The sequence below is a fragment of the Apium graveolens genome, chromosome 7 (genome assembly GCF_009905375.1).
Source record: "Apium graveolens cultivar Ventura chromosome 7, ASM990537v1, whole genome shotgun sequence".
Taxonomy (NCBI): domain Eukaryota; kingdom Viridiplantae; phylum Streptophyta; class Magnoliopsida; order Apiales; family Apiaceae; genus Apium; species Apium graveolens.
In genome coordinates, this window is record NC_133653.1 from 210,409,736 (window position 1) to 210,428,254 (window position 18,519).

At 32.2% G+C, this 18,519-nt stretch overlaps 1 protein-coding gene across 2 annotated transcripts; it reads right to left on the bottom strand.

Annotated features, from left to right (window-relative positions):
* Positions 1 to 899: 899 nt before the first annotated feature.
* Positions 900 to 4,397, bottom strand: LOC141672128 (protein DETOXIFICATION 43-like). 2 transcript variants are annotated; one of them, XM_074478626.1, is made up of 13 exons: positions 4,237 to 4,397; positions 3,950 to 4,062; positions 3,717 to 3,838; positions 3,046 to 3,545; positions 2,812 to 2,947; positions 2,625 to 2,721; positions 2,396 to 2,496; positions 2,133 to 2,296; positions 1,945 to 2,016; positions 1,670 to 1,786; positions 1,461 to 1,556; positions 1,239 to 1,360; positions 900 to 1,144 (listed from the first exon to the last, which is right to left on the bottom strand). In XM_074478626.1, exons 2-13 carry the CDS (start codon positions 4,024 to 4,026, stop codon positions 1,102 to 1,104), a joined length of 1,647 nt encoding a protein of 548 aa, XP_074334727.1. In that variant the 5' UTR covers positions 4,027 to 4,062; positions 4,237 to 4,397; the 3' UTR covers positions 900 to 1,101. The 2 variants fall into 2 exon arrangements, with proteins under 2 accessions (XP_074334727.1, XP_074334726.1); XM_074478625.1 differs by having other exon boundaries at positions 901 to 1,144; positions 3,950 to 4,067.
* Between the last annotated feature and the right edge of the window lie 14,122 nt (positions 4,398 to 18,519).

Consider the following 18,519-nt stretch of genomic DNA (forward strand, 5'->3'; position numbering starts at 1 on the left):
TCATATTTCTCTTTATATACACTTATTAAGAGTCTATCACGTTTCTCATTTTCTTTTATGGACCTGCTGAGCATGTTTGATGCTCATTCTTGCATACTTGTTATTGTATATATATTTTTTTTAGATTTTGGTTCTGGTTTAGCTGCTAAAACAATTGATAAAAGGAAGTAAAAGGACGGATGAGTGTTCATCACTCACGGTTATTTTGTTGCTAGTGAAACTAGGACCTGGAGTTTCTTTGTTACTTTATGAGAATGTAACTTTCTAGCACTCAGCCGAGTTTGTACTTTTGTAATGTCTGTTCAAACAGTCTTTTGTATTTATAGGTGTGGTAATTAACCTTCATAAAAATCGCAGCGGTGTAATATTTTGGGTAATGGCCCTTACTATCACAATTTGGGGTGGAAAACCCCAAAATCTCATAAGTAACGTAATATGGTCCTTTTTATTACTCAATAATGTATTTAAAAAATACGTTTTCAGAAAACGCATTTATGCTTTGCGTTTTTGTAAATTTTAATATTATTTTTTATGTAAAAAATTAAAAAAATAAAATAATTTAATTAAAAACGCATGTTGTGTTAACTGCATAAACGAGGCTTTTAAATGCGTTTAAATAGGCTACACGCATGCTAAAATTGCGTTGCACCAAAAAATGAGAAGCCCATATTGAAGGCCTAGTGAGAAAAACACCTGCTTTTTAAAAAAATGATTAACGCATGTTTTTTTTTGCGTTTTTGTATGATATTAAGGGTCATTTTATTAAATTGTGATATTTTGGATCATTTACTCCCAAATTGTGAGATTAATGGTCATTTTTATTAGTTGCTTGGGTTGTTGTAGAACTAAAGTATGTAATGAACTAAAAAATAATAATATTATGTGTATCGCCCAATTTATAGTCCCATACTATAATATTATGGTGTGACACTACAAGTAGAAAATCATTTTATGGGAAGATATGTTTAATTTAGGTTCGAATATTACGCACACAAACGATGGAAAATGAGCGAAACAAACTACAGACGCAGAGAAAAATTGATAGTGAACACAGAGAACAGTTTCCGCAAGTTGAAAGGACAAATTTACAGTGAGCAACTATTATCCCCTGAGAAAGCGCCAGGGTCCGGTTCCAGTGCCCATTCTGCACAATATATATATATGAGTCAGTCATTGTTATGTTTGTCCAAGTTCTACAGCAACAGACATAATGTCACACAGAATTTACATATATATACCTCCAGACACCAGCTAAAGCCCTGAGACTCATGTAAATGGTTAAACCAAACCATGTCCCAACAAAGCCATTACTTTTCGACAGAACAAACAGACAAGCAATGCTCAATAGAGCTACTACAACCTAAAGAAACGAAGAACGGATTATAGTTAATAACAACATTTATATGATGCATGTATAGGTTTATTTCTTTAGTCGTACAGATGGATGTCTGACAAGTTACCATTGAGAATGCAGAATAAGCAAAATCAGATGCTCCATAGTTAACTCCGTCGAAAACAAAGGCTATGGAATTTATTGGCTGTGTTGCTGCAACAAACTGAAATTGAAATAAAGGATTCAGAAAAAAAAATCGGTAGGATTTATCGTATTTAAGTGATTAATTTTTTTAAAAATGGATTTGATGAGTTTTAAAAAGGAATTTATTGATACCGGGACGCCTATAGTTATGAGGTGCAGAACATGCTTGTCATGGCTGAAGGCTATAGATCCAAACTGCAATCCAAGTCCTACGACAAGAGACAGTCCTAAACCGAGTACAAATGCCATCTGCAGTAAAAAAAAAATTGAATAAAATTAAGAGAATGAAGACCTGACCAGAACAAACATATGTCCCATTTGCAAATTGAACTCATGGAGGGTGAATTGTATGTTGAAAATAATGAAGTTCTCTAGTGGGTTGTCCTTTATTTTTCATAGTAGCAAACCTGTAGCACGCGTGATGCAGCAGAGGTTGCCTTTTGATAATCCTTCTCAGCAAATGCACAAGCAATGATAGCCTGTAGCAGTTACGTACTTAATTATTGTGTGTTCTTGTTTATATTTATAATAGTTTTTCCAGATATTCTAAACTTATGACAAACTTGGTAAGGTATGTAAGTGTAACTGTGAGTACCTGCCCCGCCACAGCCAAAGCATCAGCAAGAAGGGAAGATGTCATCCAAACTTGTAAACAAACCTGGAAGCCTGCCATTGGAGTTGTACCCAACCTTGCTGCCAACGATGTAGCCAATGTGACACAAGATGTCGCTGCAATCACTCTTCCCAATAGATAAAATCCTGGAATTCGAGAGTGAATATTGATGTTAATGTTATATATTTCGTGAAATGTTAATATTACTGACCTAACTGATACAAATGAGGCAGGCAGTATGCTACCATTTTTCAGAAACCGACTGAACTGCAAACTCTTGATGCTTGGAGGAATCAGGTGAACTTGTTTCATCAATTTACAGAAGAGGATCACTACGATTAGATACCTGAATGAATAGTTACAAACACCGAATAAGCCTAGCTGTGCTACATCATCAAGAAATTTGATAGAATGAAATTGAGTGATGAAAGGGAGTAACAAAGCCACAGATTGAGTTGCCTTTACAGAACTTACTGAGACAGCACATGAGCAATTGCTGCACCACTAACTCCCATATGGCCAACAAATATAAGAATGGGGTCCAAAACAACATTTGCTAGATCTCCAGCAACTGTTTCAGCCGTAAAGTGCGGGCTTAGATAGGCGCTGTGCATGAAATGCCATCCTTGAATAACTATATTGGCGTATTAGTATGACATACCTGTAGCACATAGGGGAGTTGTAGTATCTTTTAAGCCTCGAAAAACTCCTTGCATGGCTAGAGAGAGAAGAACTGCTGGAGCACCTACTGATCTTAGACTCAAATACCTTTTTGCAGGCTCTAGCATAGGAGAATCCTATACAAAATAATTTGTTTTGAAGACTCAAGTTAGATAATTGAACAATGCTAAAAAAATCGTTAACTTTGGTGCATGGGAATAGGTGATTTACTTACAGATCTGACCCCCATTATACCAAGTAATGGTTTAGCTAGAGAAATGAGAAAAATGGCTTGAAGGATGCCAAGTACAGCTCCCATAACTAGTGCTGTGGATGCCGAGGGAATATGTTTCTTTTCTCTTGACGAATAAGTTTCAGAATCAGTATGTTGGTGCTTCTTTGCTTTAGTTTGAGTATTATGTGACTCAAGATTGTCCAAATTCTGAGACTTATATGCATCTGTTTCAGAAGCTGATGGCGTTAAAACATCCTTAACTTCTTTAGTTTCAATCTTCGTAACTGAACCACCCTTTTCTAAGTTGTCAAGGGTAATATCATCTGCCTTCACTCTTACCGCTTCATTCTTCCTTTGCATCTCTAGCACGGCTAATCTTTCAGCAATATCTTCCTGAGCAACGAATGAAGTTGTAATACTGACAAGAGGAAATATGGTAACTTTGGATGCTTGATTGAAAATCGCAATAGAAACTCCAACAGCAGCAATCTCCACCGCACCTATTAAAAAAATTATTGATGTGAAAAAGAAAAGATTCATCCAGCGGAAACATAAGCATCAGAAGCTATGATGGCTGATAATGTGCTTTTAATATGACTTAGCACGAACAACATGTAAATCAGGCTAGTTAACAAACCGAAAATAGAATAGAGAAAATCATAATCAAATACCTAAACGGCCAATAAACACAGTGTCGATTAGAGATGCAACAGGATCAGCAGCTAATGCCAAGGCTGCTGGGACTGCAATGCGTAGTATCTCTGATCCAAGTGAATCCATCCTGAATAGAAGCCTAACGGAAAATGAAATTATAATAAATCAATTAAGTTAGCAGCTCAACTCATTTACCCCTCTTAAACGTTCATTTCAAACAGAACAATAACAAGTATATTTCAGAATGTACCTCACATCTCGAAAGAAAACCATAATAGGCATCTTCCCTTTTGCTGCGGGTGAATGCATTACACCGTCCTCAGCCATAATACAATTCAATGCTGGTTCAAAAGCTTGTTAATCCTGGCCTAAAAAGAAAAGTTTTAAAATGTAAACAAACACACACATAAGATCTGAAGGCATGCAAGTACCAGTAAATCTTGTTCGAAATTGAACATTGCCATCATTGTCATATAAGCAAGAAAATTTGTAGGCAGTTCATGTGAATTGAAATGACAATAAAATTCAGTGACTTACTTGGAAGTGAGCTTCTATTAAAGAACAGTAGTCTGTGAAGTGATTGTAGATTACAGACTTCAAGTGAAGAGAAAACAAAACTGACATTACCAAATTATAAACTTCAGTTACTGACAACGACACTGGCTATGGATACCAAGGGGAAAAGGGTTGTCGTACGCTAGCAGCAGTTACGTTTTTGTAACGTATAGGGTGAAAGGTGCCAAAAATCTAACAGAACAAAGCCAAAACATCATAAAATCAGTCATGTATCATGCGCATAATGCTGGTTATATGCATGTAGCACATGAATTTGGAGCAACACATGTTCTACACTATGGCATTGGCAGGGGTTTCTTACGTAACATACACTACAAGAAAACAGGGTAAAACCGACCGGACATAACCAACCGACGTCGATTTGGTCACCTTAAAACCGAACTGACGTCAGTGGTCGGTTATATGCCAACTAAACGACACCGTATCGATGACGTGGTACACATAAAACCGACCATAGACAGGTGGTCGGTTTTACTGAAAAAAACGACACCGTTTTGCTGATGTGTCACTTTTAAAACCGACCACCTACATGTGGTCGGTTATATCCACAAATTTTGCAGGTTAAAACTGACCATATATGGTGGTCAGTTTTGTAGAATAATCAAAAATTAATTTAAAGTACAAAAAAAAGTACCCGTTACAGAGAAAACGGTGTCGTTTTATTCTTCTGCCTAAAACCGACCGCTGACGGTCGGTTTTAACCTATTTTTTTTAATTTTTTTGTTATATCCCTCATTTCTTGATTTTGGGCAAAAAATTAAAAAAACTGAGGATTGAAGTGGAGGAGTTTCAGAAAATTATAAGTTATTTCCATATTTTGTAATAATGTGTGTATGTGTTTATGTTGGTGGTGTATGTATTAAATGTTGTTGTATGTATTTAATGTTTTTATTTTTTTATATAATGTTTGTTGTGAGAAATGAAGTTTGGTAGTAGATAATTTGTAAGTTAGTTTTATTGTAATTATAGTGTGTGTGTGTGTTTTATGAAATACATGAATAATTATGAGATTAATGATAAATTATTTATTAAATATGTTTTTTTTAATTTTAAAAAATATTATTGTAGATGGAAACCATTGATCGAAGTTGGATTGGTAATCAATTGCAAAGCGATAAAATTTCATTGACCCCGGAATATAGAATTAGTGTATATTTTTTTTTAAAATTTGCTAGCGAAAATGGAATGGAAGATGGTACAATGAAGTGTCCGTGTAAACGTTGTAAAAATTTGAATTGGTTAAAGACTGATGATGTTAGATTTCATTTGCTCGCTAAAGGGATGCTTGAGGGTTATACCGTGTGGACGTCGCACGGTAAAAAAATAGGAAGAAAACGTAGTCGAACATCACATCACCGTTATTGTGTTCGGGAACCTTCGAGAGTAGAAGAACCGGTAGATTTGAATGCGATGTTACATGATTTAGCCAGTGAAAATTATAAATTTTTTGAAACTACGGATACGGGAACTATGAATGTAGAAGAAGCTCCAAATGATAGTGCTAAAAAATTGTACGAGGTTATTGTTGAAAATGGAACACCTATTTATCTCGGCAATACAAAGTACACAAGATTAAGCTTTACCACCAAATTATTGGAATTCAAAAATAACTCGCATTGTAGTAATAAAGCTTTTGATAGTTTGCTTAAACTTCTTACGGATGTGTTACCAAAAAAAACATACATTACCCGAAAGTTATTATGCAATGAAAAAAAATTATGAAGGATTTGAGGGTTGAATATGAAAAAATTGATTTATGTGAGAATGATTGTATGTTATTTTATGGAGATGACAAGGATAAAGTTGTGTGTGATATATGTGGTGAAGATCGTTATCGGGATGTTTCTAGGAAAGATGGTAAAAAAATAGCAAAAAAATCTTAAGACACTTTCCTTTGATCCCTCGATTACAACGCTTATATATGTCGGGACATACATCCGATCACATGAGATGGTACAAAAATAGAAATGTGAAAGATGGAGAAATAAGTCATCTTGCAGATGGAGAAGAGTGGAAAAATTTTGACCGTCGGTATCCTTCATTTGCTCAAGAGATTCGTAACATAAGGCTCGGTCTTGCGACCGATGGTTTCAACCTTTTGGGCCCTACCGGGAAAAAAACATATAGTGTGTGGCCCGTGGTGATAGTTGTCTACAATCTTCCACCATCGATGTGTATGAAAAAGCCTTATATGTTCATGACCGATATAGTTCCGGGTCCAAATAGTATTGGAAAAGATATTAACGTTTGTCTAAGGCCTCTCATCGATGAATCGAAGATATTGTGGAATACCGGGCTGAAGACATACGACCAATCTTTGAAATAAAATTTTACAATGAGAGCGCCTATTATGTGGACAATTAGTGACTATCCCGCTATGAGTATGATAAGTGGGTGGTCGGGCAAAGGAAAGATGGGATGTCAAGTTTGTCTTGGAAGCGTGCAAGGGTTTCAATTAAAATATTGTGAAAAATGTAGTTTCTATGGAACGAACCGAATATTCCTTGAATCAAATGATCCACTCTGTCAAAAAAGTAATTTGTTTGATAACGAAGAAAGAAGATTGTTTCGTGGTCGTTTGTCCGGTGAGAGTGTTAAGGAATTACTTGATGGTTTAGTTTTTTTACCACCCGAAAAAGATTAATTCGAAGGCAAGGAGTGTCGGATACGAGGAAGAGCATCATTGGACACATGTCCCAATCTTTTACGAACTCCCTTATTGGTCATCACATAGTTTACGATATTCAATTGACATCATGCATATGGAAAAAAATGTTTTTGAAAACATTTTTTTTACTATTGTCAATGCGGCAAAGTCAAGAGATCATAAAAAAGCAAGAGCGGATTGCAAGCATTTTGGGGTGTTACCACATTTGTGGATCGATGAGAAAGGAAAGTCACCTAAATCACCTTATTCCCTTACTAGAAAACAACATAAACTTTTGTGTGAATGGATTAGTTCACTAAAACTTCTGGATGGTTATTCCTCAAATATATCATGTTGTTGCAATGTTGAGGAGTGTATATTTTATGGATTCAAATCGCACGATTGTCATATTTTTCTTCAAAAATTATTGCCTCTAGCAATTCGTGAACTTCTACCGGCGCCTATTGCCGATGCAATCACGACAATTTCTAACTTTTTCCAAGATTTATGTTCATCCGTGGTTACAAAAACCGACTTGGAAATAATGGAAAAATCGTTTATCAAAGCGTTGTGTTTGTTGGAAATGATTTTTCCTCAAAGTTGGTTTGATTCGATGGAACACTTGGTTGTACATTTAGCCGAAGAAATTAGACTTGCTGGACCTGCTTATTGGCATTGGATGTATCCGATTAAGCGTTTGTTGGGCAAATTAAAACAAAAAGTCGGTAATAAAGCAAGGGTTGAGGGGTCAATTGCCGAATGATATATGGAGGAGGAGATTCTTAATATTTGTTCCTTTTATTTTGCTTCTGACACGATCCATAATAAGGTACGTCGTAACGAGCTTTTGTTTGATGTGCAAAATTCCGAGAATTTAGAAGTGTTCAAATATCCAATTCAATCTTTTGGAAAGGAAGGAACTCGATACATGAGTGATGATGAACGAGAGTTAGCGGAAGAATATGTTCTTTTAAACTCTCCTGAAGTTCAACCTTATCTAAGGTACCAAAATCTTACTTTAAAAAATATGCGTAATAATTTTTGTTAATGACACATGCATGATTTTTGTTAATTTCTGTTTATAGTTTAGGAAGTACCAAGATCGTGTTATGCGACAACGCCCGGAAACAACACCTCAAGATTTAGATCGTATTGTCAAAAGTTGATTTAAAACTTGGTTTAAACAAAAGGTATTTATCTATTTTTAATTTGCATGATTTGTTTTTGTTTTAAATTCTTATAATTACAACGTCTCATCGATTTGAATTATTTTTAGGTTGATAAAGATAAGGTGGAAGGACCTCGTTTTAGGGACTTACTTGAAGGGCCGGTATTAAAAGTTATGACTTTTGAGACTTGTCAAGTTAATGGATATAAATTTTCAACAAAATCTGCATCCGGTTCTGGTATTGTTGTTAAAGGAAATTTGCACGGAAATAATCTTGATTATTATGGTCAACTACAAATAATTATTAGACTTATTTATCAAGGATGCAATCATGTATATTTGTTCAAATTTATATGGTTTGATAGTGTTGGTAATGGTGTGAGGATTGATAAGAATCGTGTGATTACAATTGATATGACTTCAAGATTAAAGTCAATTGAGATTTTTATTTTAGCTAGTCAAGCCTCACAAGTATATTATGCTCCTAGTGTATTGGATCCAAAAGCGAAAATATATACGGTGGTCAAATCTAAAATTCGCCCAATTGATGAATCTATCGTTGCGCAAAATGATATAGATGACGCTTTTCAGGAAGATAGATCTAATGCATCGACCTCGTTTTCGCTCTTTGTCGATTTTGCACAATATGGACAAATACCGTTTATTCGGCGTAAAGAAGAAGAAGAAGACGAAGAAGATGATTTGAAGGATGACGAAGATGAAAATGAAGGAGAAGAAGAAATAAGTGAAGGTGACAATGAGGATGATGATGATGACGAAGATGATGATGGTTTTGACGATTTTAAATAACGTCATTTGTATTTTAAAGATGATTTTTAGTAAATTTTGTAATGATTAGGATACTTTATTTATAAGTTATAGTAAATTTTTAATGGGTTTGTGAATTTTTGGTTTTAATGCTAAATTTTTATGCGTTTACGTCCGGTTAGGGCCAAAAAATCATAATATTTGACCGTAATATTTCCCAGAAAACCGACCGCCTCCTTGCCTAAAACCGACCACCTTCTTGATAAAACCGATCGTCTCCTTAAAGGGTCGGTCGGTTTTAAGGTGATCGGTTATAAGAATTAAACTGGCTTCTGGTGTAAAACCGACCACTTTGGACATTTGACTTCGGTCGGTTTTAGCAGTCTTGGTCAAAGTATATTGTTAATACTTATTTTCAACGATCGAACCGTACGGATGTTAACTTCATGTCAAAATATGCTTATGCACAAAAAATTAGCATTTTTGAACGAGTACCATTACGTTTTTATAAGTAAATTAACAAATTTAATTAAAAATTAAAAAAAAATGAATTTGATGTGAAAAGTATAATTTTAAAAGGTATATTTAACGATCGAACTGTACGGATGTTAAATTCATGTCAAAATATGCTTGTGCACAAAAAAATAGCACATTTTAACGAGTACCATTACGTTTTTATAAGTAAATTAGCAAATTTAATTAAAAATTAAAAAAATGAAAAATATAAAATACACATGATCGAACCGTATGGATGGACTGACGCGGTAAAAATGAACAAATGTACCAAAAATTAGGCTATTTGAAAAATATTATAATTAAAATCATATGGAATATAATTATTTTAGTAAGTATGTCGGCATTCTGTAGACAGAATAAGTTGAACATACCATTCGATACTATAAGTATAATTTTAAAATATATTTTTAACGATCAAACCGTACGGATGTTAACTTCATGTCAAAATATATTAATGCACAAAAAATTAGCACATTTGAACGATCACAACTTCACTAATATATTTCGATTCAATGGCGTTTAATTCACGAAGGAGCCCCAAATCATCTCTCATTGCCTCCGGTTTCACTCTCGATGTAAGATTTTCTTACGATTAAGCTATTTTTTTACTCGATTGCATATATGTGTATATGTGTATGTATTTTTTGTGTTTATATATATGATTCGAAGTTAATTATATATTTTTTGTGTTTGTTAAAGTATTATTCTCACTTAAATTGATGTGTTTCACTTCAAATCAAACTTCATTGATTTTTCAGTTTTTATGTAAATTTTTGCATGTAAAACATTCGTCGGTTATGTCAATTTGTTGAATATAGGTTAAAGTCATAATTTTTTGGTGTTTCGTCGGTTTGTTTACTCTTTTTAAAAGTATAAATATATTTTTAGGATTAATTTTTAGGGGTTTGCTCTTGTTAACACATAAAAGTACTCGAAATGGATAATTCTCACTTAAATTGAATTTTTTTGAAGTTCATATGATTTTTCAGTTTTCATGTAAAATTTTGCATGTAAAAGATTCGTCGGTTTTGTCAATTTGTTGAATATATGTATAAGTATAAATTTTAGATTTTTTGTCGGTTTGTTTACGTTTAAGTAGAAGTATAAATGTATTTTTAGGGTTAATTTGTAGGGGTTTGCTCTTGTAAACATGATCCGTACTCGAAAATGGATAAATATTGCACTTTATATATGAGTTTGGAACTTTAATTTGTTGTATATATAGATTAAGTTGATTTAATGGTTTAATTTGCGTATTTAAACAATGCTCTAATTAGTTGTGTTTATTTTTATCGTTAATTTGTGAAATGGATACGTTTATATGCATTTTATATGCATTTTATGTGATTTTAAATGCTTTTTTATGTGATTTTAAAATCATTTTCATGTAATGTTATTTACTAGCATATGTTTTATATGTAATGTGTTTTAATATGCATTTTATGTGATTTTATATACATTTTTTATGTGATTTTAAATGTATCGTTAATATGTAATATGTATCTCTAAGTGATTTTAAATGCATTTTGATGTAATGTGATTTTAAATACATTTTGATGTAATGCGATTTTAAATATATATTGGCTAATATATTCTTATTGTTTATTCTAGGATATTTTTGCTTGGTTGTTGATGTTGATGATGATTAGCCTCGTTGTTTTGGCAATGGCGAGGAAAGGGAAGGGAAAGGATGTTGAGAAGGATAAGGGAAAGAAGGACAAGGGCAAGGGCAAGGCCAAATCCACTAGTACTACAAAGGGCAAGGGTAAGGCCAAGGCAAGGCCAAGGGTAAGGGCAAAGGTAGCGTGTATTTGCGGGATGAGCCGACGGATTCGGATTCGGACCCGAATGATCCGACTCAGCACATGACAAATGCGGAGGAGCGAGAATGGCGAGGAAGGCGACCTCGATCACATTCGAGTGGCATATATGGAGAGAAACCGCCATTGAAGCCATATCGCATTGATATCTCCGATGGAGAGTAAGTTAAAAAGTTTTTAAATTGCATTATTCCTATATGTTTATTTTTTTGGTTCATTGTTCAATATTGTAATGTGAATTGTTAATGTTTATTATTTTCTTTTATTTAAAAATAGTATTGAAGATGATACAGCTAAGAAAACGCTTTTGGCTATGATTCGGGAGAAGTGGCCTCTTGGGCGTTACACTTATACCGATATCGAAGAACGTCACCCGGGTTGGTTGAATGCAAGAGTCGAGGAGTTTCAAGTAAGTTAAAAATTCATTTTTTTTGTAATTGTCATTTAGTTCTTGATTTTATGATGCATTTATCCTCATTTTTTTGCAGTTTTAGAAATATTATAGGCATCATAAGGGGCAAAGCCGTTCAAAGGCCCGAAAAATTGTGGAAGATCACATTAAAGTGACGATAAAAAGGACTTTGAACGAGCTTAAGAAGAGGGTGGAGCGAAAAGCAAGGGAGGAGGGCGTGAGCAAGTTGTCTTTGAAGCCGCCTTATTGGTCCGTTCCTTTTTGGAAGGACCTTTTGGAGTATTGGAAGAAGAACGAAGGACACTTGCACCGGTCATCGGTTCGATCCACCAACCGACAACAAGTTGAAAGATTGCATAGTGTCGGTGCAAGGTCATTCAATAAAGTTTGGGAGGTAATATTATTATATTCCATCACACACACATGCATACACGTTCACCATATTTAATATAATCAACTAATTATTAGGACGTGCTAATATAATTTGTTTAATATTTTGAAAGGTAATGATGAACAAAAATAAGAAAAAGCCGACGAGACTCGAGGTGTGGGATAAATATCATAGGAAAGTTGGATCAGATCTGAAAAATCTCGTCTACACTACACCGGCCGCCATGCGTATTGCGGTAATTTTTATGTGCTTTTATGACCATTTTATGTGATTTTAAATGCATCTTTAATAAGTGAATTTATATGTATTTTCATGTGATTTTAAATGCATTTTTATATGCATTTTATGTAATTTTAAATGCATCTTTAATAAGTGATTTTATATGTATTTTAATGTGATTTTAAATACATTTTTATATGATTTTATATGCATCTTTAATATGTGATTTTATATGTATTTTAATGTGATTTTAAATGCATTTTATGTGATTTTATATGCATTTTTATGTGATTTTAAATGAGGGTTAATATGTGATTTTATATGTATTTATGTGATTTTAAATGCATTTTTATATGTGATTTTATATGCATTTTTATGTGATTTTAAATGCATCGTTAATATGTGAGTTTATATGTATTTATGTGATTTTAAATGCATTTTTATATGTGATTTTATATGTATTTTTATTTGATTTTAAATGCATCGTTAATTGTTTTAAATGAATTTGTAGGAACGATATGCCGCCATTCTCGAGCGCATGCCCGTGGAGGATACACAAACGGGTGATCGGGATGAGCCGTGGGATTGGTGGATGGAAGCCTTGGAGGTCCCCCAAGGTACAAAGCCGAAAAAGAATTATGTAATGGGGTTCCCCAATGCTCGGGCCACCGATCTCTTGCCTATACTTGCTACCCGGTACCGAGATTCCACACGGAATGAAGCCGGCTCATCCTCATCCGCTCCGAGACAACGTGAAGCCATCCCCGATAATATATATCTTGTCATCGTGAGGAATGTGCTTACGGAGTTCCGTGCTAATCCAAATCGGTTTGCTCGCCAACTTTCCGATGCGGAAATAGCTACATTCGCACGTACCGCTCTCGAGGCCTCAGATCCATCCTCCGATTCTAGCCAAAGGTTGCAATGGAATAACCTTATCGGTGGCGAGATCATGCATATCGTGGCCTCCTTGATTGAAGGTATCGTCCAAAAGACGGAAGCTCATGTTGCGGAGGTATAATTTTTGACCTTCTTGTTTATTTATTTGTTTTCATTCACATGTAAATTTTGTTTCTTCTTTTTAACTAGTTTAATTAAACTTGTGTATCTAGAAAAATAATCGGCGTGCTATGGAAGTCGATAAGGATTACACGTCCGAGGATGAGAACTTTGATGATGGCGGCGGTGGTGGCGGCGGTGATGATGGCGGTGATGGCGGTGGTGATGGCAGTGGATCGTCCGATGTTGATTTGTCAGATAAGTTTACATTGATCGGTTTTAAGACTATTGTAATTTGATGGTTATGGGATGTAATATAATACGTTGTGATGGTTTGATACCTTGTCGGTTATTTAGGATTGCTTATAATGATGTAATGATACGGTTTAATCCCCAGTTATCGAAGTTTGTGATTGTTTGCGTTGGATTTAATTACTATGGTTTAATTGTGAAATTTACTAGTTTTTACGAATGATTTTGAGTAGTATAGTTTAATGATTATCATTGTTGTTTGTTTTGGTTGTTTGGTTGTTTGGTTGTGATTGGATTAGATTTGTGTATTATTTAGTTTGGTATACAGGGACTGCAGAAAAACCTGCAATTTTTTTTAAAATCAGACCTTAAAATCGACCGACAATAGGCATAACCAACCACTTTTGACCATTACAAAACCCAGAAAACCGACCGTCAGGTGACATAACCGACCACCTTCTTCATAAAACCGACCGCCTCCTTTAGAGGGTGGTCGGTTTTAGGACAGTCGGTTATGACATTTAAGTCAGCTTCTGGTGTAAAACCGACCGATGTGCACACTTTGACCACGGTCAGTTATGAGTTCCAGTCAACATTTTAAAAATAGACATAACCGACCACCAACGGTCGGTTATGACTCAGTGATGTGGCGACACGTGTGCACACGTGTTACCATGTGTACATAGTGAGCCCACATTTCAGTAAAATGCCCAGGCACTTAACCGACCACAGTGTTGGTCGGTTTTGAGGGTTAAACCCGACCACAAGTCATAACCGACCAGGCTAAAACCGACCACCCCCTGTGGTCGGTTATGACCCTTTTAACCGACCGTTTTTCCACTTAACCGACCGTTATTTCTCTTGTTTTCTTGTAGTGATAAGGCATTACTCTTTTTACTTATAACTACTTGATAATCAGGGCAGATATCAAAATATTAATATTAAATACTGATTATAGAATTTAATTTTAAACTGTAATTATAATATATAATAAATAAAATTGTACAATTATAATTACAATTTTTTTTAAAAAAATTATATGTAGTTTTCGCAAACTCAAATCTTATTAGATCAACAAACTCAACTTTATTATGTGTTTGTTGTCCGAAAAGACATAAAAAAATTCACATTTTATTATTTTAATAAAAAATAAAAAAGAATTCTACAAAAAATATAAATATTGTAATTATAATATAATTCCAACAATCTATATTTCGTTAAAAATAACGTGGAACTCTATATGAAATTGAAATTTAGGAGTGAAACCAAAATACAGGTAACCTTACTAAGATAAAATCAAGTACCCTATTAAAAAATAATTCACAGTTTTACAGAAATAAAATTGTAATCATAATACGGTTTGAACAAGTTTATTATTTTTTAGGGGTGAAACCAAAATACATGTCTATTATATCCATATCATTTTATTAAAATAAAATTTCACCAACAAATTAAAAAATTCTAAATTAAAAATTCAATTTAAACACACCACCTATTTACTTGGATGAGGTTTATATTTTTTGGAACCGGGCCAATTTATGAACTTATTTATTTTAATACATAATTAAAAAAAGGATTCAAACCTATAAAAGTAATAAAAAAACATGGCTTCTAAAATTCAAAAAAATGGGTAAAAATAATACATATAGAATTATAAGTCGTATAAGAATCAAAAAAGATAAAAATAATACATTTAAAATTATAACATGAATCATAAAAGTGAAATCAAAAGGTGGTGCAAAAAAATAAGTGAAAATAAAGTAATACTTAAAAAAAAGTTTTGCTTCTTAATAAATGATATTAATGTATAAAGGATTCCGGTTTATTATTTTAACAAAAAAAATTACGAAAAATAGAAATATCGTTATTATAATATGATTTCACCAATGTATATTTCGTTAAAAATAACATGAAACTCTACATGAAATAGAAATCTACGGATGAAACTAAAATAAGGCGCAACCCTATTAAGATAAAATCAATTACCCTATCAAGAAATATTTTAGAATTCTACGAAAATAGAATTGTAATCATAATACAGTTTGAAATTTTTTATTATTTTGTTGGAGTGAAACCAAAATACGTTGTTTATAATATCTATATTATTTTATTAAATTGGAATTTCGCCAACAAATTAAAGTATTCTAAATTAAAATATTTCAATATAAACACATGACCTATTTATTTGATCGTGGTTTATATTTTTCAGAACCTATTTAATTGGGCAAATATATGAACCTATTTATTTTAAACATAATTAAAAATAGGATTCCAACCTATAAAAATTAAAAAAAGTATGGCTTATAAAATTTAAAAAATGGGTAAAAATAATAAAACTAGAATTATAAGTCATATATGAATAAAAAGGGATAAAAATAATATATTTCGAGTTACAATATGAATTATAAAAGGTGAAATTAAAAGGTGGTGGAACCAAAAAAATAAGTGAAACCAAATTGGTTTAATTAGCTATTCACTTGGGCCAAAATATGACCTGTTCATTTTAAAACATAATTAAAAATATAATTCAAAACTATAAAATAATAAAAAAAACATGGCTTATAAAATTCAAAAAACGGGTTAAAATGGAATTCCACCGACAAATTAAAAAAAATCTAAATTAAATATTTCAATTTAAACACATGACCTATTTTACTTGATAGTGGTTTATATTTTTCGGGACATATTTAGTTGGGCCAATATATGACTCTATTTATTTTAAAACATAACATTAGGATTCAAACCTACAAAAATAATTAAAAAAATATGGCTTATAAAATATAAAAAACAGGTAAAAATAATATATATAGAATTATAAATCATATAGGAATCAAAAAGAATAAAAGTTTTACAACTTAGACTTATAACATGAATCATAAAAGGTGAAACGAAAAGGTGGTGAAACCAAAATAAGTGAAACCAAAATAAGTGAAACCAAAACACCACTCAAAAAGAGATTTCACTTGTTAATAAAGACTAGCCCGTGCTAAGCACGAGCCTAGTTTATTTATTTAAATAATTTTTAAAAATCATAATAATATAAGTGTCATGTCAGAATTTCTAATTTTTACTCAGAAAATCCAACCTATTGAGTACGATATATGTGTTATGATTATAATAAAAAGATTATAGGTATTATACGATTTCAAAAAATTTATTATTTCATTAAAATATACTATTGAGTTATATGGAAAATAGAATTAGTGAGTTGAAATCAAGATAAGAATTGCAATTAAAAAACGGGTTAAATAATGCATATCATATTATAAGTCATATAGAAGTAAAAAAAAAATTGAAATTATACATTTAGAGTTATAATGAAATTCAAGACGGTAAATTAAAAGTTGATGAAACAAAGAGTGAATAAAGAACACAGAGCTTAAAGCCAAAAGGGTGAAAAAAAACCAAACTTAATAGGTAGAAGTATAAGAAAACAAAAATAATACTAAATTTAATAGAATCATATGTAAAAGTATAAGATAACAAAAATAAAACCAAATTTAATAGAATCATAATACATGTAGAAATATAACAGATGTAGAAGTATAACATGAATAAATGATATAATCAAAAGTTTAGTAGAATTAAAAGACATATAACAGTAGAATTAAAAGACATACAATGAATGAATGAATAAGTGAAATCAAAAATTTGTGATACCAAAAATCGGTGAAACCAAAAAGGAAATAAAGAATACAAAACTTAAAGCCAAAATGGTGAAACAGAAATAAAATCAAACTTAATAGGTAGAAGTATAAGGAAACAAAAATAAAACTAACATTAATATTAATAGAATGAGATGTTGAATTATAAGATAACAAAAATAAAATCAAACTTAATACAATCATAATACATGTAGAATTATATAACATAAATAAATGGTATAATCAAAAATTTTGTAAAATTAAAAAATATACAAAAGTATAATTATAAGATATAAACCAAAATTTTGTGATACCAAAAATTGGTAAAACCAAAATTAATAGTATCACTTAAAAAGGGGTTCGCTTATTAATAAAAACTATTAATTATTAATGATTATATTCGGGAGTACAAAACATATATAGGAGGAAAAAACAAAAGAATAATTAGGAAAATAGTTTTGGTTTTATTTTTTAAAGGAACGGCAAGAAAAGATTTAAGATACAATAAGTACAAAAAAACTAAAAAAATAATACAAGCACATTTTTATTTCTGAAAGAGCACAAAAAATAAGTCAGATTGAGTGAGAGCTCCTCTACCAGGAAGCAACATGCTCCCAAGCCCATCAAATTCTTCCGTTATTACCCGAGAAGATAATCCTCAAGAGAATTTCAATTTGTCGCAGGTTCTCGATGTAAGAAAAAAAATTGAAGCGAAAACTTGAGTACATTGTTCTCGGTTTTACATCCAAGAGTACCGTAACAAGTAGTATAAATATTTGTTTCCACGAATATTAGTACTGCTGCTAAATACTATTTTTTTTTAATTCGAGTCCAATAAAAATCAAGTAAGTGTTTACTAAATTATCATTAAATAATTAAACTAACACAAATATTGAATAATAAATTCCAATCGAATGAAAACTAGACCTTTAACTTCATTTTATGTTCTTCAACAAACTTCTTCGTTAACCTCTGTTGTCCTGGTCTAATTGTTAGTCTAAAACAATAATCTATATCTATATCTATATAATTTTAAAGGCTACTATTGTCCATATAAGATTTACCCACTAATTTACCATGACCCATAATTCATGACCCACTTTATTTTTTTACACATAAAATTTTATATTATAGAGATATCCATGGATCTTTCACATTTAAATTCATCTTAATCCATGTAAAAAGTAATCTAACATATCAATTTAGACACTTAAACTGCACCATGATTATAGCAACTAAATAATATGTTTGAATTTTTTTTGAATTCTATTCATCGTAATCTTTGTTACAAACAAACGATTTCTCTCAAATCTATCAATATTTTTTTTCTTCCTCCTCCTGATTATTTTCTGATTATATTATTTTTCATATTGGTTTGGATTTGTGCAGACGCAGGGAATCTCACCAT

Coding starts and splice junctions, on each gene's coding strand:
- LOC141672128 (XM_074478626.1), bottom strand. CDS start 4,026: ATGGCTGAGGACGGTGTAATGCATTCACCCGCAGCAAAAGGGAAGATG. Junction 2,497..2,624: donor ATTGCTCATGTGCTGTCTCA/GTAAGTTCTGTA, acceptor CTATTCATTCAG/GTATCTAATCGTAGTGATCC. Junction 1,145..1,238: donor GCTTTAGCTGGTGTCTGGAG/GTATATATATGT, acceptor TATATTGTGCAG/AATGGGCACTGGAACCGGAC.